This window comes from Festucalex cinctus, chromosome 4 (assembly GCF_051991245.1).
Source record: "Festucalex cinctus isolate MCC-2025b chromosome 4, RoL_Fcin_1.0, whole genome shotgun sequence".
Taxonomy (NCBI): Eukaryota; Metazoa; Chordata; class Actinopteri; order Syngnathiformes; family Syngnathidae; genus Festucalex; species Festucalex cinctus.
The window spans coordinates 22,901,195-22,924,439 of record NC_135414.1 but is presented as its reverse complement, the minus strand read 5'-3'; the positions used below and the strand labels follow the sequence as shown (position 1 = coordinate 22,924,439).

Genomic DNA, 23,245 nt, shown 5'->3' with positions numbered 1-23,245 from the left:
CTCACAGTTTTGTAACGTGGAGGAGGTTGAAGAGCGTTTTCCTCCCCCCCGGGTGGCTCCCAAACTTTTTCCGCTTTGCTCGCACGGCATGCCGTTTCATCAGTGTCTCCGGGGGTGATTTTTTTTTTTCCTCCTGACTAAGTGCCTGGTAGCGGGTGAAGGTTGTCGTGAAAGGGAGCGTTCTTGGCCGGGTGCCAGTCGCTCGGCTTCGGGGGCGACTATATGCTGTGAGTGGGTTATCATCGCCGTGTGTGCGTGTTGGTGCATGTGTGTGTGTGTTGTGCTCCTTCTTCTCTCGTGGGAATGCTTGGCAGCCGCTGTGACATGTAGTAATGGGAAATTATGCTGCACGGTGCAAAACCTCAAGCTGAATGGGGTCACCCACTGTCAGCTGTGCACCCAACACACACGACACGCTCCCTGACGGAAGCTGTCGCACATTTGTTAGCGCCTTGTTTATCCGTGCATGTTTACCTCCTGCAACTTTTTTTTTTTTTTTTTTTTGCTGAGAAGTCTCCAGAGAGGATGCAAGTTTCATGTCATAGCTGCTTTTTTTTTTTTTTTCCTAATGACTCATGTGTTTGAAACGACAAAAGAAAAAAAAAACAAAAAGGCCAGATTGAGTTTGACCCAGTATGGAGTTATAAATAAAGCTTATGCTCGTTATATGAAGTTATGAGGGGGTCAAAAATCAGCCATTTGACTTAACATCAGAGATGTGAGACATTTCTAGTATAACTTGCCAACTTGCCCTTTTGTGTAACAGGAACAGCCTCAGACTATACTCTTAGCAAAATAGGTTTGATGGTATTGATGTTTTCTTTGGATTTAATTAATTTAAGGGGGAAGTCAACCCAAAAGTATCCTTTACAATATTCTATGCGCCTTCACTAGTCGAAACGCAACATTCCGATTACCATTGCGTTTGTAGACTGGAGCTTGAGAACATCACGTGAGCGGTGATTGGTTGTTACTGCATGAGTAACTGTGATGTCATTTGCAGCTGACTGCAAGTGGCAAAATGGCCGCCCCCTCAGGTAGTTAAAAACAGGTGGATTTTGCTGCTTAATTCACAATCCACAAACGCAAGATTAAACAGAATGTCTTGCTGAGGGGCCACATAAAACATATTATTGTGAAATAAATTTTGATTTCCCCTTTGGAGATTAATAAGAGTTATTTATAAAGAATAAAATTATTCTATTGAACCGCAATTCAAACGCGTCAAAAGTCTGAGATTCATTGGTTAATTTTCATAAAATGTGCAATTATTATTATTATTATTATTATTATTATTATTATTGTTTTTTCTTTAACAGAAGGGTACCAATAATTTTGCCCACATTGGCAAGATCTAAGTTTAGCCTGGGTTGTGATTCAAAGTGATGGAGAGTCTTCGCCTCACGCATGCACAATTGCACATGCACTTTTCTCTAAATCAACCATTTGTTTTTAAGTTTTATGTTGATAAATGAGGTCAAAATGATATGAAACAGTTTGCGGATCGTAGTTTGTGGTATGTATTGTTATGGGTTAAACTATTAATATATGCATTTTTAGGACATTTTGGAGCGGCATCAATTACAATTTTTCACTCTTCTGGTGTCTATTACCCACAAATTCAATGAGAATGATGCAATGTGCATTCTTTATTTATGATCCAGTCCTTGGACTGTTTGAATAATATCTTTCTTGTCTGTGCAGGATGTGCCTTTCTTACATACTGTGCCAGAGAGTCAGCACTGAAAGCCCAGAGCGCCCTCCATGAACAGAAGACTCTGCCAGGGGTAAGTTTATCCTCCCGCCTTATCGTCCGTAAACCTCGGGCCGAAGCCCTCTCCGAGTCCCCGGTTGACCAGGTTGGCATGGCGACTTATACAGACATCCACCTGTGTCACCCCCATAAGTAGGAGCGGTCTACCTCACCTTGTGGGCTCTTACACTAAATGATCTGAGTGAAGATATTTGATCAGCGCTGCTTCATAACATCCGTCCTTCCCCACGTCCTCTCACAATATGGCAGCCGCAAACACTAATTGCCTTGAGGAATCCCTCTCTCATTATCACATATAATCAAACAGTAAGTATAAACAATTATTTTCACCATGTATATCGCCATCTGCTGTTTTTGTTCTCGTTTATTTTCTCCCTTCGTCCTCCGTCTTGTCTTCAGCGAATGGATAACTTTCCAATTCAAGTAATGGCTGAATGACGAAAAAGGTTAAAAAAAAAAAAAAAAAAAGTGCCTGGTGGTGGGCGCCTCTTGCATCCGGCCTCGGCGCGGGTTGTGTCTGCACTCTGTGCGCGAGTACATCACATCAGGGGGAATTATCGAGGTGTGATTGAATTACGCCTACGGGTCCTAAAGCAGGAGACGCCACCCAACCCCCACTTTTACCCACCCTGCCAGGTTGAGGCTTTAATCAGAGCCGTGGGATCTTAAACCACCAGGGGGCTGGAGGAGGTTGGGGACCAAAACCAATTGTGTGCAAAGAAGGGGGCCAGAGGTGTTTGATGGACTTTCGTCGTCTCCCTCCTGCTTTTGGATTAATCACATGTTTGCACTCAGCAGCATATCGCAGGTACTTCAACCCGCAGCCCAAGAGCACCCCCCAGACTCGCTTCTGCTGCACCATCTCCCCACCCCACGCGGCTTAATAATGAGATGATTGTCGTGATGCTTTCTGTCTTTATTGGCCTCAAGATGGGACACTCTTGTTTGTCTTGTCTCAAAAGAGGTTAATGGCCTGCTCTGCCAGCTTTGGGTAAACATTGGCCCTGTACACAGCTCAGTGAGGGGTCACTCCTGCAATCTCATGCAGAGCCCAGGCTGCACACGAGGGCTAATAAAGATGTCCTGACCTTCTCTGTGTTTGTGTGTGTGTGTGTGTGCTGTAAAAGTAAGGCCATAAACATGTGGAGAAAAAGACAGGAGGACTTCTCGACAAGCCTGATTGTTATTGTCCTGGCCTGATGCTTTGTGATGGTCGGTGCTTCAGTGGCTTTTCCTTACAGAGCATGATTGAGTCTGCTTGTGTGTGGTTGTCAGGCAACACAAAAGCCTTTTTTTCCCACACTCCCGCCTGTCATTGAACGAATGAAAATAACTAGCAGTGATTTTAATCTGATTGGCAACTCTACTATATCCTCCAGATGTTTTAATGCTAGGTGTTAGTTAGCAGGTTTAATCTAGGCTATGCTACATGACTGATATATGGAGCATGAACTAATTTTGTTAACTGTAGTTATCAAACTTTTAACCTTTCCCTCTCACTAAATGATCCATAAATCTTAAAGGGATACTTTACTTATTTAGCCATTTTTGGCAGTCAAACATGAATATTTAGCCTATAATAAATGTGATATTTTCTTCTTTTCTTATGTACAATTAGTACTTTTAAAAACACATTTTGCAACTTGCTGTGGACTGAAACTGACATCACAAGGGCTCGGTTAACCAATCACAGCTCAGCTTGTCAATGTCACATGACCAAACCTAGAAAACAGGTAAGCTGTGATTGGTTACCTGAGCCCTTGTGATGTCAGTTTCAGTTGACAGCAAGTTGCAAAATGTGTTTTAAAAAGGTATTAATTGTCCGTGAAAAATAATGAAAGTATCTAATTAATTATAGACAAAATATTAACTTTTTATTGCTATCATGGGCTAAATAAGTGAAGTATTACATAATGGCCTTTTAAAGTCTGGTATACACATAAAGACTGTTTTGCACATCCTCGTTTAAGGATGCCTGACTATCTTTTAAGATTACCCTGTGAAATTATGCTGTACTTCTGTCTGTGGTATGTTCGGAGTGTATTTTTCCCCTGATAATAGGATGGTCCAACAATCTTAAATATTAATTGTGTCCAATATTACTTACAAAGCAGAGTGTGGTCTTGTGAACTCGCTAAGTACCGTCTTCCTTAGTATCCAACCGATGCATCCTTGGTTTAAGGTAGCTGAAAAGAACACCAGCCGAGTGTTCCATGCGTTCCTAGTTTATTCGTACTTCCAATTAGAACAGTACTTGGGCTACGACAGCTGACGTTTCACAAGATCACAAGGACGTAAGAACGGACAAGAATTCCAATTGAGAAACTGCTAATGACTGCATGACCTGTAATGTCAACGGAATGAAGCCAATCAAAGAAAACACCCGAACTTATCTATTTGCAGCACTGTTTGGAAACACATCTGGTAACATCTGGTAAATGCTGGATTTTTAATCTCTATGTGTGGGGGTCTATAACAGATAAGCAATCTTTTAAGACCTGAAAAATCCTTATGCGTGCCCCAGGCCTAAGTTGGACTTTCCCTCTTTTGTTGTCTAGTGTATAAAGTAGTGAGTGATGTGTGGTGAGGGGCTGTTCACTCGCAAATTTTCTTGTTTTGGACTTAAGCACAATTACTGTTTACTTTGACACTTTTCAGAAACTGTGATATAAAAAAAAAAAAAATATATATATATATATATATATATAAGTACCAACTCTTGTTACATCTCCCATACACTTATTTGATGGGAAAACAGTGTGAAATTGGTCTTATACGGGTACGTTACATGCAAATAACCTAGTAAAAATACTTTTGTTTCCATGTTTTTATTTTTTATTTTTTAAGTTTCATTGTGTACACCAAGTGCCTTTCCATCTGAGTCACGTCTAAATATATACAGTAAAATGTATACTCATTAATTATACTTCGATACATGTTATCAATATTACCGTCCGATAATATTAGTTGAATACATTTTGAAAAGAGCCACTGAATGTAACCTGAAATGGCCTCAATCTCATTTAACACAAGTTTGTCTCACCATATTTATAAATTGGCCTCCTATAACAAGTCTTCTTTATTTAAAAAATTTCACTCTCTCACACTGTGCTATTTTCTTATTAGCACATTGCACGCCTTCTCACAATATTTGAGACAACTTTGGGCCAAACACTGAGATGGAAAAGAAGCAGATATATACAGTGTGTGCGTGTGCATGAGCGAGTGCTGAAATTTGCAGGAAGTCACGATTATTACATCATCGCCGTACTGGCTGAGAATCTTCAAGTCTTCCTTAATTCGCTCTAGCTTATTTACTTAATCTCGCAGTGTTGTGGGAATCGCACAAGAGGGAATGATGCTGGTTCTCTTGCAGCAAACTTCATTAGCGTTATTTGATGAGTTGTATGGAAAGACCATCATGAGCAGCGTTGAATGAATAATAAATGTATTCAACTGAGTGTAGTATACAGCGTGTTTTCACATTTTTCTGCATTTTCCGGCTCTCACTCTTGTCTTCATGCAGTAGCTGGTCTCACATGTCAATCATTATACAGAAAAACATACAGTAGCTTATTCAATTAATATTGGGGCACGCATTTTAAATGTGTCTTTTATTTCAATTTAAGAAAACACAAGTACATTTGACCCCTAAGTCCGTCCTAGTGCCCAAATACTTGGCCTTTGATTGTTCAAATAGTCTATACAATCATATTTTGCCGTTCAGTCGTTCTTCATGAAGTGAATGGTTTCACATAAAAGTATTAATATTAGTATTAGCATTAGTATACCAGCAATACTGATGGTTATGATAACTGTATCTGTACCTAAACCACAACTACAGTATTAATTGGTAAGCTATGTGACAACCTTAATATCAATTTTGGTGAATATGTCTCTAAAATGACCACAAGGACATTCGCACTCGGGATGTAACAATATCCAAACATCACGGTACGATATTATCACGATATGAAGGTCACGATACGATAATTATCACGATATTGTGGGGAGGTTGGTGATACCAAAAAGGTCACAATATTGTAAAAAAATGAGCTCATACTAAAAAAACAACACAATATGGTGTTTTAGTACATTATAGCAATGCATAATAAACAACTTACTATCTCTAATAACACTTCATATTGAGGTACTTACTTGATAATGTACGCACACATTGAATTCCTCCACATATTGACATTACGTGCCCCTTCACCTGACCATTAGCGTGGATTTTAAACATAGAAGAGCCAAAACATGTCTTGTGAAAATTAAACTGCACTAAAAAAAAAAACTAGCCACCGGAGGGTGCTAGAACTGCACAAATGGAAATCAATCAGACTTTTTAAACAGATGTTCAGCTTTTAATATCGTGACATGACGACGACGATATATTGTGGCAGTTTTAATATCGCAATATCATGATATTGCCGTTATCGTTACATCCCTAATTAGCACTGAGTTAGCAAGCTTCTTTCTTGCCGGTGATCTACATAGAATATTAAACATATTTTGGGGCGATACGTAACTACAGGTTTGTGTGATTGATAAACAAAATGCTAAGAAGAAAACACATTTGACATGTTTGAAGTCGAGTTCCCCCTCAAAGTAAGTCCCAATGCCTTTTTGATTGCCCAAACATTCTACAACAATCATATCCTCCCATTCGCAACGCCATCTGGCCATAAAGGCGGCACGGAAGTGTAACTAATATTTGCAGTTGCCGCTGCACTGAAATGTTTCTTACAAGTGTTTGCCAAACACCCTCCTGACATTGGAGGAGCTAATCTTCAAATGAATGCTGCTCTCTCCTCTCGGGGGCCACGCCACCCTCTCCTCTCGGGCCAATTAGCTGCTAGTGTTTGCGTGTAACAAGCATGCTAATTGGGTGCGAGTGAAGCCCAAAAGCCAATTATAATGTTGGGGGATAAAAAAAAAGAAAGGCTTCTCTTTGTCTGTCTTCCTCCTCCCATCATGCATAATATCTCTTCTGCTTTTACTTCCACCCCCTCTCCTCACTTCACACTCTGTGTAATGTGATGAGTTCTCATATATGTAGAGTTGTCTTTGTTGGGATGGGAAGCTGGGGGGGAGTACAATCAGCACCTGTCTGCTGTGTTGATGATGAAACCGCCAAATGAGCACACTGCAGGGGGAAATGTGTCCCAAAATCTTGGGGTTGCTTTTTTTTTTTCCTTCCCCCAACCATGTAAAATTCCAAAGATTGACTCATGTATGCATCATACGAAAATGGGGTCAGGAGGAGATTGGGTGTCGTCCCACAGCTCCTGTAATCATGTGTGCTTGCTGAAGGGCTCTTGGCATGTGTGCTGCTGTATTTGCAAATGTTGTATTTGTCTTATAATGCGTTTTGGCTTAATAATCTTAATTATTTCCATTCATTCTAAAAAAAATACAAATTTAAAAAATAATGTGCTCCTGTAAACATAGAGCAGGGTGGGTGCACGATTCTGATATAAAATGATCTTTGTCTTTTTTTTTTTAAATATTTATTTATTTATTTATTTATTTTTTTTTAATTTTTTTTTATATTTGGGTATAAATAAAATCTCATCCCCCCATTTAACACTATTTTATTCTTAAACAAAATATCGAATATTTAATGTGCAATAAACATGTACCATTTTAAGTAAAAAAAAATAGTAATAAATGTTAACATTTGTATTCTGTTTTAATTCTTCTTAGCAAGTCACACCACTATCCCATCACTGGTGAGCTATTTTTAGAACAGACCCATGGGCTACTCATGATGTCCTTGGGGCTAAATAGTACCAGCTGGCACTTATTGTTACATTGTTTTCTTTAGGACAATGCACATTAATCACAGCAAAAAAAATAAAAAATAAAAAAAATAAAAAAGGAGAAGGAGAAATACAATAATTGGGGCTATTAACTTCAAAGAGATGGCAAGCAACCAATCAATATGTGCACTGCTTTGAAGTCGTCTTAAAAAAAAAAAAAAAAAAAAGCTAATTGCTGGTGATAGCCAGTATTTTTGCATAGTTTCCAAAAAGTGTGAGAAAAAAACAAACAAAAAAAAAAAACAATAAAATCAGCGCAATGTTAAAATGCCATTATTCCACCCCACCTACCACCAAAAACAAAAAAACAAACAAAAAAAAAAACCCCAAAAAAACCAAGTAATTCATTTTGGGCTCTGAGAGTAACTTGATCAAAACTGAAAAGAGTATTGTTAATAAATTTTCTTGATTTTGAGTTTAGCATACGTGATTTAGCACAATGAAATAAATATATGCAGTGTCAGGTTTCCTGTCTACAGGCTTCCAGGTGTATGTTTTACACAGAGCTCCAATAGATCAATTTTTCCTCTTTACTTGGACACCACAGTTCCTTTATGTATCCTTTTATGGGACTAATTGTGTCTGCTGCTGATCAATTTGTCCTTAGTGTGAGATTATTCCGCCCCCGGAGCCCCCTGAGCTGTGGCAATTATGCTACAAAAGGTCCAGTTTAAAAAAAAAGAAAAAATGTTGAGAAACTGGATGCGAGAACTCTCCAAACGATCCCTGTGCTCTCCTAATCATCAATTAAGTCGGTATCATTTCCCTTCTACTGTCCGCTTTAGAAAAGAAATTAAAATGGCCTATTGTCTTTCTTATCCCAGCGGGATGAAGGCATTTACTCCACCGTCGCGCTGTGCAGAGCCATTCCGCCTATTTCGGGAGCGAATGGACTCACAATTACGGTACGAACTTGGCATTGTCCCCTGTTATGTGGCCGGTGGCCCTCCTTATTGTGCAGAAATTAATTTTGTTCCATCTGATGGGATTTTCAACCTTGGAGAGTGTTAAATGGTAATCCTGACAAACAAATCGAATGGGGGAGGGGGCAGGACTGTTATTTTTTATTTTATTTTTTATGACAAAACAGTTGATTTTTAGAGGCAGCCAGTAAATGTGGCAGACCCAACTGGACGGACGGATAGCGGTTTTATAGTCCTCGAGGCTGAAGAACTCTCGGGCAGGAAACGATATCGAGAACGAACAGTAAATCCTCTTGGGTTAAACAAATGCGGAAATGAACAAGAACAATGTTTCTATTTCCACATACTCTCCTTTTCTACACCATTGGACAGAAAGCTGATAAAACGTAATGGCTATGCTAAGGAAGTATGAAGCCTTGGTAGGGATACAAAACAGAGCCAACATTAAGTTTTTTGCTGACATAGACTGGTTAGTAGGATGAATGATGTGTGATGCCAACTTTGACCTCAAGAGACATTTTTTATTTATTTATTTTTTGCCATACTAGAATAAAGTGTAATTGCACATCCACTACTGTAGGTGGCAGTGGCGCTTTCATTGTCAAAGAGTGCAAGCAGTATTGTATCCTCTGCAGAGGTGTATTTGTACCAATTTTGTAGACGAATGATAATATTTATAGTTGTGCGGAAGGATCTTTTCTTGTCTTTGGGGAGGGTGTAACAAAAAAATAATTGAGAAGCACTGGGTTAAACTAATCGAAACAACACCAAACAACTGTTGGCGACCATCTTTTGTCAACATATCTCAAGAGAATAAGGACTGAATGTAACGGCTAGTCCTTTCATTAGACCATGACATTTTACGAGAATTATTCGCGAGACGGGACGTTGCGATAATTATGCCTCAGAAGCCAAAGACTAGAAATTTTATCGGAATTGTAGAAATGTTGTTTTTATTATGCGAAAACCTGTAATGAAAACACAGCTTGAGCTGTCGTGTAGAAAACAAATTCTCATTTTCAGTTTCTTTTACATTATCTTCGAATCATCCCATTTTTGTGCTGTACTGTCCTGGCATTAAAATATTAAAAAGGATCGTGATTGCGAGATAGAAAAGCCCGCATGTAATGTCCTTGCATAAAGAAGCAGGGTCGCAGCAGGTTAATTTATGACAAGTTCTTACCCTGCGCTTATGAGACCGACCTTCCTTTCCCCCCCGAAATGACCAGAGGGACAAATTAAGAAGGGATTATCGACTAAATCTTTCAAGATAATAAAAAAAAAAAAAAACTGGGCCAGACACTTTTGATCGGTCAGCAAATATTGCCTCTGCTGTAGAAACGTCGCTAATAATGAAGCAGACGCTAGAAGATGAGAAGCCGGCCTGGTTTGGTTAATAAGCGTGTTCAAGTAAGCGCTTCCTTTACCTTCCCTCCCCTTCGTCGCCACCCTCTCTTCCCCTGGCTGACAGGTGCACGCTCTCCTGCACTAATTTAGCCGCTTCTTTAGCTGTAATGAGGCAGAACTGGTAAATGTAGGGGGGGACAGCATTGTTAACATCCCTGCTTCACAGAGAGAGCGAGAGCCAAAGAGTGGGGAGAAGGCTGACAAATAGCGAGGAATGGAAATGAGAGTGTGGGTGCTGTCATCGTTCCAGGAAGGAACGCTTCGAAGTTTCTTAACTTTACTTTCGCTCGGGCTGGGCCGCCGCTTCTAAGCCGGGCTGCCAGCTGGGCGAGTCCACTTCCTCAAGCAATTAAAGCCCGTTAATCAAAGCCCGTTGCTGCAGCAAGATCAGCCAGTTGACAATAAATATGAAAAATAAGAACTTTTTTTAAATTTTTTATTTAAGTTTCTTTTCGGGCTGGAAATAAACTTGCTGATTAAGGTGAACCCAGAACTTCTTGAATGTGAGACATGCTAACCACGAGTCAGCATGCTGCCAGCAGCATCCATGCCAAAGCAAAAATAAAACGTTGCACCAGTGAGATTGTTTGCTGAGTCACAATGAGAGAACGAAAATATGAAACACAATTATGAGCTCAGCATCACCGGGACAAACTCCTCCATCAGCTTGTCCGAAGGATTAACCACATGCACGTTCCTCTTATCTCCCGCCGTTTATAGTGAAAGGAAGACAATGACCTTGCGCTTGTTTACGCGCTGATTAAAGACAGGAGGGCAGACAAGGAGAAATGGCGGGAAAGTCAAACGGTAATTGGGAGGAAGTTTGCTCGGGAAGTCAGATTGTGCGCCGGCACAGCGAGCGGCCGCAACATACAGCATTAAAAAACTAAACAAAAAACAAAAAAAGAACGCCGCGTAGCAGGATAACGAGCAATGAGTGGGCTGGGACGAAGCGCGTGTGTGCATGTGCGTGTTGTTTGTGAAAGTTGTGTGTGTGAGATTTAAAAAAAAAAAAAAAAAAAGTATGCTTTGTGTGTGGGTGGTTCCATTAGTTAGTCTGCCTGTTTTATTGCACTGGGAATAACTGCTGATGGTGGGCTCATATGAGTCACACTGTACACTACACTACACTACACGCCACTACAGTGTGTGTTAATATTTCTTTCCTTAGGCACGTCAAACTTTTACAGGAAAATGTCCTTTCTGTATGTAACAGTGTATTTGAATAATTTTTATTAGGCATATAAAAGTAATACATAATGCAACAAGGCAAAACAAATGCTATGCTATAATTTGTGTCAAAGTGCAAGAGGTCTGAATTAATTGAAAAGTGCATTCCTTATTCAACTCCCAGCAAGATAAACAAACTAAAAAAATAAAAAATAGCTTGACTGAAAAGAGAAAAACAAGTATTAACTAGGGCTGTCAGTCTAACAAGTTTAATCGTAATTAATTGCAAGGCTTCAATAATTATCTCATGATTTGGGATTTTTTAAAGAAAAATCTTGTTTTTTCCTTCCATGAATCAAAACAATATACAAGAAACCACTTTGGAAATGTCTTCAAATATTCATATCTGGAGTTTGAGAAAAAAATAGTTTACACACAGCACATCCTTTTCAAAATATTCTACTTCTAATATAATGCAGTTGTTTTTTTGTATGATTAATCAGAGTTTTATGAGAATTCTCAAAAAAAGTAACAGTATGTCCAATTGTCCACAATTGTTTGTGTGCTGCAAAGCTTGTTTTGCATGAGCCTGGAAATGCGAACAACGCAAGACTCTTGTCATGTTATATCCTCCTGACTACCAACAATTCAAATTTGTCCTCTGTAGTGGACCTTTTTAAATATCTCCCACCCAGTGCATACGATTGAATTAACTCCTTTTGTGCTCTATAGAGGACATTCAGAGCTTTCCAATGATACCAAATGTGTAGGGGTGGGGCTTTGCTACCTTTGGTTGTATCATAAAGAAAATGGCTTCCCTCAGTGCAAGCACTTTTTAGGGAAGAGGAAAAGTAAGTGTATAACACTTTTTATTGAACAAATTTAGGCTTTAAATGTTGTTAGCATGTTTTCTATAAGACTCTTGAGAATACATTAAAGTATTGTTTGAATTATTTTAACGGTATTTGAGCCTAGCATTGAAGTTTTTAAAAATGTCCTCTGTAGTGGACACATCATAGCTTAAAAATAAAAACAACTTTTTTTCAGAAATGTATTTTGCAGTATTCCAGTTACTTCACAAAGATTGGGGAATATCAAAATAAACATGATTGGACAATATTTTTTTTCCTGGTCATCAGGAGGATATGAACATGATCTGGTTTTGTGCAGTTTTCTACTAAATTCCCTTTCTTGGTCATGTGGAAGTCTGTGATTCCTAAACAAATACCATGTTTAGATTAGTTGGGTCACAAGAACATGTTTTACTTGACTACTCTTTTAGGTGATGTTGTGAACATGACTGCCACGTCTGTCTCCATATGTGGCTTATGATTGACTGGCGACCAATCCAGGGTATCATCTGTCTTTTGCCTCATGTCAGCAGAGACAGATACCAGCTAGCCTGGAACAGGACAATTGTTAGAAAACGGAAGGTTGGACGGACGCCTTGATGGATTGACTCAATCGTTAGATTTTCACATTATTGCAGTCAAGTTCTTGTTTTAGTCCAATCTGAGTGAAACTTTCCATATCGGAGGGAAAACTCTTTACCTTTGCCTGAAATCTTTTGCGAGATGGAGGTTGCAAGCGTTCGGCACACGGAGTCCTTGGTGGCGACAGAAGCTCCTGCTTTTCCATTTAAACTGTACCATTAAAAGGGGAGACGGCACCTCCATAGCTCATAAAGCGCGAGTGCCACCGCAGCCGAGGAGCCACGCACGGATGCTTTTACAGCGAGCCAAACACCCCCCCACCCATCCACCCCCTACTCTCAAATGCGTTTAGATGATATTACTCACTCTCCGTTCCCCTACTTTTTTGTGCCCCTGCTAAGTATTGACCGATATCTCAACTGCCCCCTTTAGAGTGCTGCCTTTTTCGATGTCAAATTTCCCACAAGGAGGAGTCAGAGCGTAACATTGAAAGGGTATAATCAAGGTGTGTGTGTGTGTGTGTTGGGGGGCACTCAGGGAACCCATTTGAAGCATGCTGCAGGGCAGAGTTGATTCAAGGGTGTAGATTGAGTCAAGCCTCATTTCGCATCCCCCCCAATTAGTCATCCAGCTTGTGCCCTCACACCACCTCCCCCTTCCCTCAGCCAGACGTCCTCCCATTTCACACTAAACTACCGACGAGTTTTATTTGAGTTATTTTACCATGCAATAAGACATAGCCGTTTAGTTCCCCTCCTCCCGTCTCACCTGCTTCTCACCTTCGCCGGGATAAGCCGCAGCAAAACCCTCCTTCTCCGCAAACCCTCCTTGACTTCCTCCTTTTTCGCTCGCACCTCTCCAACTTTTTCACCCTGCCACTCGTTCTCCCTCCGCCATAAATCTCCACTCAAATCCTACTTAAACCTGCATCGGCAGCTGTCCTTAAAACTCCATTATCTACAATTACTCCAGCATTAGGGAGCCGGAGCACTCCTGCCCTCACATAAAAGCGCCTTGCTTTACAAAAAATGAAGAAAAATATTAAACCTGCCCAAAAGGGATTTTATGTTTTTTTCATTATTTGTAGTACCTGGGCTGTAGGCGCCCCCGCGGCAAAGCTCGGTAACAGAAAAAATGCCAGCAGTTGGGATTAGCGTGGTGAGGAGTGGGTGGGTGTGAGTGTGCATGCACAAAATTTAGTAAGGTGTCTAGTGGGGAGACATGCCCAAAACTACAGACCATAGAAAATCTAATTTGTTTCCAGCTGCAAAGTGACAGATAATTATTCCTTTTAATACTTTTACTATTTTGCAAATTGTAATTGTTTTTCAGTGATTTGTATGTTGTTAAAGGACAATACAGTTGTTGATGCTCTTCAGCCGCTTTATTCCCACAAACCAATACCGGCCACAGCTCACACCAAGTCACTCTGCACATTGACTGCCTCACTTAGGCCAACATTCAAGATTATATACCGTATTGTAGCGCTCATACCCTTTCATCTGAAATGTTCCTTTGATCATTTGATCCTTTCATCCTCGTTCCTTTGCTCTTCCATCTCCAAAGACATCACAGACACGCTTATGACAAAGCAAATAATGAGCAACTTTTAACTTATTACGATTATATGCGACTATTTCAAGCACGCTGGGAAATACGTGGCTTCACCATTGCGGCAGTATATTATATATATTTAAATAATTGTCATGCAAAAATAAAGTTAAACAGTGCCATTAAACTGAATAAAATTAAAACTACTTTTGAAGACGCCTTACAGATAGGTAACAGAGAGGGAACAAAATAAATCAAATATATAATAATGTCGATGTATATCTAATATTGGGTAGTTCGTTGTTTAAATAACTGATAGTTGTGAAATACACATGGGCCCTTAATAAGTATATGTTGGTTATTAGCCAGGGCGGCACGGTGGTTGAGTGGTTAGCACGTCCGCCTCCCAGTACTGAGGACGCAAGATCGAGTCCGGGATCCTTCCTGGGTGGAGTTGGCATGTTCTCCCAGTGCCTGCGTGGGTCCTCTCTGGGTACTCCGGTCTCCTCCCACATTCCAAAGACAAGCATGGCATGTTAATTGGGCACTCTGAATTGTCCTTAGGTGTGCTTGCGAGTGTGGCTCGTTGTTTGTCTCTGTGCGCCCTGCGATTGGCTGGCAACCAGTTCAGCGTGTACCCCGCCTACTACCCGAAGCCAGCTGGGATAGGCTCCAGCACCCCCCACGACCCTAGTGAGGAAAAGTGGTTACGAAAATGGATGGATGGTTATTAGCCATTCTGCTTTCGGATACCTGTTGTTTTAATTAATCTAATTAATTTATCTGTTTGGTAAAATCAATTTGCACACATAATTGATATTAAATTGCTTGATGTCCTGGCGAATAAAATTCAAATGTCAAATAAAATTAATAACCCATAAAGCAACCCCATTTTTTGTTGGTGTTGTTTTGTGGGTTATTCATTTGACTCAACTTTTTGGGTTAATTCATCCATCCATTTTCTTGACCGCTTATTCCTCACAAGGGTTGCGGGGGGTGCTGGCGCCCATCTCAGCTGGCTCTGGGCAGTAAGCCGGGGGCACCCTGGACTGGTTGCCAGCCAATCGCAGGGCACACAGAGACAAACAACCATCCACTCTCACAAGCACACCTGGGGACAATTCGGAGCAACCAATTAACCTGCCATGCATATCTTTGGAATGTGGGAGGAGACCGGAGTACCCGGAGAAGACCCACGCGGGCACGGGGAGAACATGCAAACTCCACCCAGGAAGGTCGGAGCCTGGACTCGATTTTTGGGTTAATTGCATAACCTAATCAAAGTGGGTCAAAAACGAACCAACCCAACTTAATGAGCTATTTAACCCAAATTGTTGGGTCAAATTACATTAATTAAAACAACAAACAACAACAACCCAGTTTTGTGGGCTATTCGTTTACTTTTGGGGTCAGTTGAAGAGCCCAAAAAGTTGGATCGGTTTCTTTTTGACCGAAGTTTAGGTTAACATTGATCCACCTGTTTTTAATGTGAGGTTTTCAGCCAATAACTAAGGAGCGGTACAACAGTAGAAAATGCCAATTGGTGAATTTGTGATTAGCGAACCACAAATAAGTGAGTGTACACTGGACATTTGTAAAACCCAATTTCAAAATGTTGGCATTTCTAGGCTCCAAAACACCATTGTCGTGTAAGGGCCAAAATTACTTTCTTTTTTCTTTTTAATCCGTGTTCAATAGAATAAAGTATTATGTAAAATGCCTGTTTGGTGGTTAGGTGACCTGATCTGCTGCGATTGACAGCAATGGTAGATTGGTAGATAAGAAGCAGGGCTGCAAGCAAATATAACAGCCAAGATTAGCACCTTGTCCCAACCACCCTTTACCCCTCACACGCACGCACACCGACAGGGTGGAAAAGTCCACATTAAAAGTGACAGATTGAGATGTCGATGCAGAAAGGTCTTGCCTGGTGAACGCAACATGATGCAAGACTTTTTTTTTATTGTACACGTGTGCTATTGTGCATCAGATTGTTGAGTGTCCGCTCTGAGGAGGAAAAGGAGGCTCGCTAATGAGCTCATAATCCAAGCGGCTGCCGTTTCCTGGGCAACGCCGCTGCACACTCATGAGTAGCAAACAGATGCGCTCACTCGTCTAATTCTGTCTCCTTGTGCCCCTCTCGCCATCCCACTCAGCAACCACCACCACCACCCTTCTCACCCTGTTGCTTCCTCCTTCCTGTCAGCGCAGGCCCTCCTGTCAGCTCTAATTCTCGGCTTCCTCCGTCATTCCTAATGTCTCTGTTCACTTTTTCCCCTCTCCCATTCGCCTCTCCTGTGATCACAGCGGCCCCCGAGCTTGCCCTAGCACTTCCACCAATTTTCTTCCCGCATCAAAACAGGCCTCTCACCGGCCTAATTCACCTTCTTCTTCCCGTATACACTCTTTTGTCTTTGCCTACCTCTTGTCCGAGGCTGGCTGTGGCTGTGCAGGGACGCTGGAGGCACGGATGAAGGCTCACTGGGAGATGATTATGCGGTCGGGACCCTGCAGCCTCCTCCCCCTCCTCCTCCCATGCCCCGCACCGCTGGAGCTCAACTGGGCTTCTATTTAGTCCTGTCGTGTGCATGTATGCAGCATGGAAAGTGAACTTTTTTTATTTTTGCGGGAAAGAAAACAAACATGATTTTATTATTTGTGAATGTGAGTGCAAAAAAGATGCATGCTTATGCTGTGGTTGTTGAAAGGTCAGTAGGGTTGAGGTTCTTTCTGTGTTGTTGAATACAGAGATATAAAGCATATTTTCAATGTCCTCTTGGCCGTTTCAGTCTGATTAAATGCAAGCAAACACATTAACCCCAAAAGCTTTGTTAATTTCAAATTGCTTAGTTCAATTGCTTGCCGGCTACATTAGCAATTTTTGATGACATGCATGTATGTTAGGGTGACTTTAAAAAAAAAAAAAAAAAAGATTAAAAAAAAAGTCCAGTTTTCATTGCACGATAAATGGGAGGCGAAGTGCATTCCGTTACCGCGACTGGTAGAACGGACACTGGTCCCAAGTCAATCACGAGTGGTGGTGGGGGGGAAAGTTGGATTTTGTGGGTGCATGTTACTATTGTTATATATATATATTTTTTTTTAAAGAAAAAAAGTAGGTCAACTTTTTATGTACCTCAATTCTTAAGCGTTCAAATAAGGCCCAGGGCTGTGCCGGCAGCCCAGAATTTTAGCTCAGTGGTAGCGCTCTGTGCTGGAAACCTGGTCACGGCGCGGGTTCGAGTATGTTACAGGAGACGTTCCGACTGATGCGTTCCATGTGTTTTTTGCAGTATTATTTTGCAGTGTGAAATCAACCACATTAGATTAGATTGAGCTGGTACTATCATGACTAGGGTCATGCAAGTGTTACGTTTGGGTCATGACCGTTTGGTCAAGTGTCTGTTTTGAACTGAGGTCAAGTGTTTGTTTTGAACTGGTGTAACCAGCATCTCCAGTTTCAACTGGTAGACGCTATGTGATGTCAGAAGCTATGTGATGTCAGGAATTTTTAAATCTCTTTATCTGGCCAACAGCCAATTAGATAATTCCATGTCAGTCCTGTTACCCACATGTCTAGCCACAACTAATCAGATCGATTCACTGTCTATATAAGCCTGTCTGAGAAGTGTGTGTTTTTGTCGGATTATTACCTCTATTCCTCCGTGCAACTCTTGTTGTTTCTCGCCTAGTCAAGTTTGTTCCACGCCTTTCGATGTGAATAAATAGTTAGGGTCTTATCTGTGTCTGCGTTTTTGGGATCCAACTCTAGAACATAACAGGTACTACGCCATGGAACATCGGAACTGTGGTGTAAATACAAGTAATGTACTAACTGAACTTCCGTTTTTCCTCTTGGCCCACTTTGACCTACGGAGCAACAGCAAGCAGAGGTTGGGCTGAGCCTCGGGTTCCACACAGTCAATCGACCGTCTTCACGGAACGAGCAGTGGACATGAAAGGAGTTTGACAAACGGCCGGCTATTTGGCCTCTAATTGCAGCCCTTTAAAACGTCTCGCCGGTGATTGGAGAGAGCTTTGACTCAAGTTAGCCGGATCAAAGTAAAGAGGGGAAGATTAAATCACGCCGGGGCGGCTGCGCTTCGACTAACAGCGCATCTTCCACTGGTGACCCCGCGTGGCCCCCACGGCGCCGGGAATGGTCAATATTCCACGCCTCACATCCAAATAAATCAAAGTCTCGGCGAAAAGCTATCTTATCATGAGTTATGCCAGATCCTGGATCCTGTTGCAGTTAATCATCATTGCTCAACTTCAGCCCCATTATTGCTTACTACATCTGAATAAATGTGAAAGGATGGCAGGAGGCGGAGATGGGCTACGTGAGAGTTACTCATACTCTTGTAAAATACATATATTAAAAAAAAAATGTGTTATGGTAATAAAAGGATAAATATTCAATTTGGTCACATAATAAGAATCTTGTTGGTACTCTGGCTTATGGACCAACTAATTGGTTCTGTTGCCTTCTATTGTCAGTTACAGAGATAGAATTGTTACTAAATTTACTGTTCAGAATTGTGGACAGTATTTGTTCTGTATATCATTTGATGGTATAATCAAAAAGGGTTACCGGTAAATGGATCCTCACTGACATTGACATAAACAGTAATCTATTCAGTTTGTCTCTAATTCTGCGGTCACCATGAGCTTTGTAACTAATAGAAGAATTAATAAATATCATTTATGAGACACTTACATTTATGACTAAATAGCAAATATGGCAACAAAAAGATAAATGTCACCATCCCACATCTGCACCTGTTCCTCTTACAATTGGACATACCGTAATGATCACATCCAACTTCTGACACTTATTTGTAACCAAATTCTGAACACTCAACGCAGATTTAAACATTGGGTTATGTTGGGTTAAAAATCTACAGAATGGGCACCATACCTAACTCTATTCACAAGGTTCACCTGTGTCAAGGACGCTTCTAGTTGGGCATGCCTGAAGGAACTCTGAACTAGCAACCCAGATCTGAAGGGAAGGCACAGTATATTGGTTTAAACAAACTGTAGACTTAACACATGTATTTCTCAAGGTTAACTTGTCCTTCAAACTGGCCCTCCACCAATGGACTCATGGCAAACCATTCCAGTTCTGACACCATTCTCTCATTGAACTCTCACACTGGATATTAACCAAGTTCTGTTGGGTAGAAAAACCTGCACACTGGTCACAACACCAAAAACAACACCAAAGAGCCAAGGCATGAGAGCCAGATTGCCCACACAGATGTAGCAACGGTATTCTCCGTCCAAGTTACAATTTATTGGACTTAACTTTGTCCATCATTTCCTGAAGCTCTGATATTGAATATCCACAATATGAAGGCTTCCCGATTTCAACAAATAGGTCACTAGACAGCCATTTAGTCACCGAAGTCTGTCCAAAATCCAATCTCTTACTAACCTCGCCTCTTCCGTCTTGTCAATAAATGCACATTCACCGCACGTGATTTGTACTGTATATATACCACAGTGGCTTCTATTCGCTTTTCCTACTGCTGCTTTAAAAGCAAAATATAACCAGCATACATGGAAGCCATTGTATAGGGAAAAACAAAACAATAATAAAGACAAATGACAGTCAAACAAAGGCAACATCACTGTTAGAGCGCTGAGTGTGTGCGTGTTGGCTTGTGATGGAGACAAATGGGGTTAGTTCACAAGGAGCCATTAGGACAACGGCGGCGGGGGGCGAGGCCAGTCGGGAGGAGAGCGAGAGCGTCGCCGGTCCACCTTAGCCTCCCTCGAGTCGTCTCGGAGACCATGTTTAATCGGGCCCGTGAACCCGCGAGGCTGAGGTCACGGCGTAACGCTCATTAGACCTGGAAGGAACGCTGCGCCACGACGGACGGGGCGCAATCGCCGCTCTGTTCATCCATCTTGAAAACACACATAATCACCTCCCACACACCCCTGAACTTTCATCCTATTACTTGCACGTGAACCCTGGGCTACAACAAACACACCTACGCCTCACACAACGAAGCCGCTTGCGCTTTGTGGCTTTGGCTGATCTACTGTACGCACTCTGGCCAGCAGCCAGGCATCTCCAGGAAAGATGAGCCTCTCCATTGATAAAGTGGGCAAAAGGAAATTACTCCATAATGGATGGCACACGGCTTGTAGGAACAAATAAATACAAGGCTCCAACAGCAACAGGAAGTCACCCTGTCCAAAATGCTCGAATGGCCCCGGCTAGTCAAAAAACAAGCTATGTTTAATCAATATGTTCGACCGTATTGAAAAGATTATTACTCCGCTTCTGACCCAAATGGGAAGTTGATCAAAACGAGACGGGCATGTTTGGACAAGCTAAGCACACACACACACAGTTCCGCGTGATTCCTCCAACTACGGTAAAGAGCGGTGAGATTTATTACCATGCAAATGACAGCCCACAGCGCATGCCAAGGAGTTAATTACATGCCAAGCTATCAGACGACAGACACCAAGAAAGTAGATGTGGCACCGGTAGATTACAATATAGGACGGGACTAGGTGGGGGTGAGTCATGGGTGAGTGGAAAGGATGGGTCATGGTGGTGGGACCGAAATACCAGATTTGGATGGGAGAAGCAGAGACAAGGAAGGGTTAAGCATAACTTTTGACTTGAGTTTCCAAACATGGTTCCTCTATAAATCAGAATTGGCTTTATTGGCCAAATATGTAATGAATTTGTCTTCACCGTCACAACCTGTCCGAGAACCATAAAACATAATGGCCAATAGAGGGAGACAACACGGTAAGCCTGCTGGTTCGCTACTGAGTTTTGCATGTTTCTTAGAAGAAAAAAAAGGAAATATGAGGAATGAGGGAGCGAAAAAAAATAAATAAATCAAAAAACAAGGCCCAATCTGTGCTGGAAAAAAATAATCCCGCACATGGCCACAAAATAATGAAATGCATACAATAAACTTCGAATACGGTGGGGGTGGGGGGGGGGGGGGGGGGGGGGTCGGACAACACCGCCACACTAACCAGCAGCTGCGGCTTTAATCAAGACGAGCATCCGTTGTACACCTGTGCTGTCACAGGGAGGATGAGGGTGTCGGAAGGTCAATGGAAGGCAGTGATAGATACATTATTACTGAAGATGGAATTTTACAAAAAAGTTACATTTATGTCATGTCATAATATGTCATCAGATAAGTGCCACCGCTACTGTTTTTAGATTAAATAAATCACTATTTTGAGGGATTTAGAAAAAAAAGATTTATTTTTCGGGGCAGCTTGTTGAAAATTTACATCTGGGAGCGGCTGTGAGTGTAGCACCTTAAAATTGGTTCAGTAGTATTTTTTTTTTTTCTAATGCAGCCACCTAAAGCTAGCTTCATTTTGCAACATGAAATTTCTACTAAAGAGATGGGCAATGAAAAACAGTGGGAGTTTTAGTTTGACTGTGACTTTTTATCCCCCGTCTCTCGAATTAAAATTATCATTCAGGGACGGCGCAAAGCAACATTAAGTGCAAGAACTCATTTGTGCATTTTATTTTCCGGATAAATAGTCACACTCAAAACTTTAACACGGTTGTTTTTCCTTCATTCTATATCTGCAAAAAAAAAAAAAAAAATATTAGACCTCCTCATTTTTTAATATAAGGCAATATAAAACCCGTTGTACATAAATGCAACAAAGCCATGTCTGCCATCTAATGGTAAATTGTGATATTACAACTTAAAACTACAGTCAAATCATATTCACAGTTCAGCACCTACCAATTTGCATATTCATATTATTTTTCAAATGTATTCATTAATTTATTCATTAAGTATTTTTTCCATTTTTTTTTCAAAAATATATATATATTTTTTAATCATTCGCTCAGGTTGTGGTCCCCTGTTGCTCATCCTTGAACTCGAAGGGCAAAATATGATGTTCCCAGTTACTAAATGAATAAACTATTTACAGATACATAGCAAGAAGTAGACAAGGCTGGTTTGGCCACTGTTAATCTGGTATAAAACTAACTTTCACTTTGTATGAGGAGGAACGGTTTATCAGTGGGTTTGACAGCAAATATCCCAGAGGTGGTCAAGAGAAATAAGTGGATTTGGACAGCTGCGGTGCTCTTATTACATCAAGTATTGAACAATAAGCTTTTTGGCAGACTTTTTATTGGCCTACCTCCACTTTGCCAGCTGACCAGTTGCAAATAATAAAATCCCTACACAGCTTATTCGATCCCGGGGGGGGTGACGAGAAGTGTCAACACAATGAGACAATATTTCCACTGGGCATGCAGCGGCAAGAAACAGGCAGAGGTGAGATGCATAGTGCAAAGGGAGAAAGTAGTATTTCTCTTATGGGGGGGAGAGCAAAACTGCTCCTATAAATCCCGCTCATGACAAGTGTGTAAATATTTATGTTCACAAGCCCGAGCCTGAGACTAACAGCGGAGGACAATGCGACTGGGCGAGCCAGAAAGGAGCCCGACGCCGCTCAGCACGTTAACTCAATATTCATCTTCTTCTTCTTCTTCTTCCCCCTCCACTCGACTTCTCGCCGCCTCATGCCTCCCGCTGCAGACCGCACATGTATATTCATTACTGACCTCCGACTGTCTCGTAAAAGTCACGAGCCCCGAAGGCTGGCTGGGACGCCGCCGAGAAGCCCATCATGAGCGCTCGGCAGCGGCGGTGGTGGCTTCGCTTCAAGTTATTGTGTGTTGTAAAAAAAAAATGTACAAAAGCAAGGTAATGGATCCCAGAAAAGATTTTCTGGAGTACTCATTTGTCTTATTTCAGTAGCTGTGTTAGTATATGGAAACAGGACGATTCTGGGGTAGCTTAGAGAGATGGAGGACATCCAGGGGTTGAAGTGGCAGTTAGTGTCTTTGATCTCGTATTAACTGGTGTCTTTGAGATATTGTACTGTTTGAGGCTGAAATTAGGGAAAATTTCACTTCTTACATGGGGGGGATCAGAAGCGATGATTTAAAGCTGCTGAAAATTCAATTTCAAATCGCTACTCCCATCTGTGGCCGAAAAATCAAACTACACACACCCATCTTCTAGTACACAATGTGCACATGATGTCACATCCGCAGACATAGGGTGGGAAATTCAAACCTGAATCCAGTCAATGCTGTTCAAACATGAAACAGATTACAACCTGTTTGTTAAATAC

At 41.4% G+C, this 23,245-nt stretch overlaps 1 protein-coding gene across 7 annotated transcripts in view; it reads left to right on the top strand.

The window, feature by feature from the left end:
• celf6 (CUGBP Elav-like family member 6) overlaps nucleotides 1-23,245 on the top strand; it is a 165,894-nt gene that overhangs the window by 11,432 nt on the left and 131,217 nt on the right. For all 7 annotated transcript variants that reach the window (XM_077519732.1, XM_077519735.1, XM_077519734.1 and 4 more), the window contains exon 2: nucleotides 1,705-1,787. In XM_077519732.1, coding sequence (XP_077375858.1) covers nucleotides 1,705-1,787 — 83 coding nt within the window. The remainder of the gene's footprint in view (nucleotides 1-1,704; nucleotides 1,788-23,245) is intronic.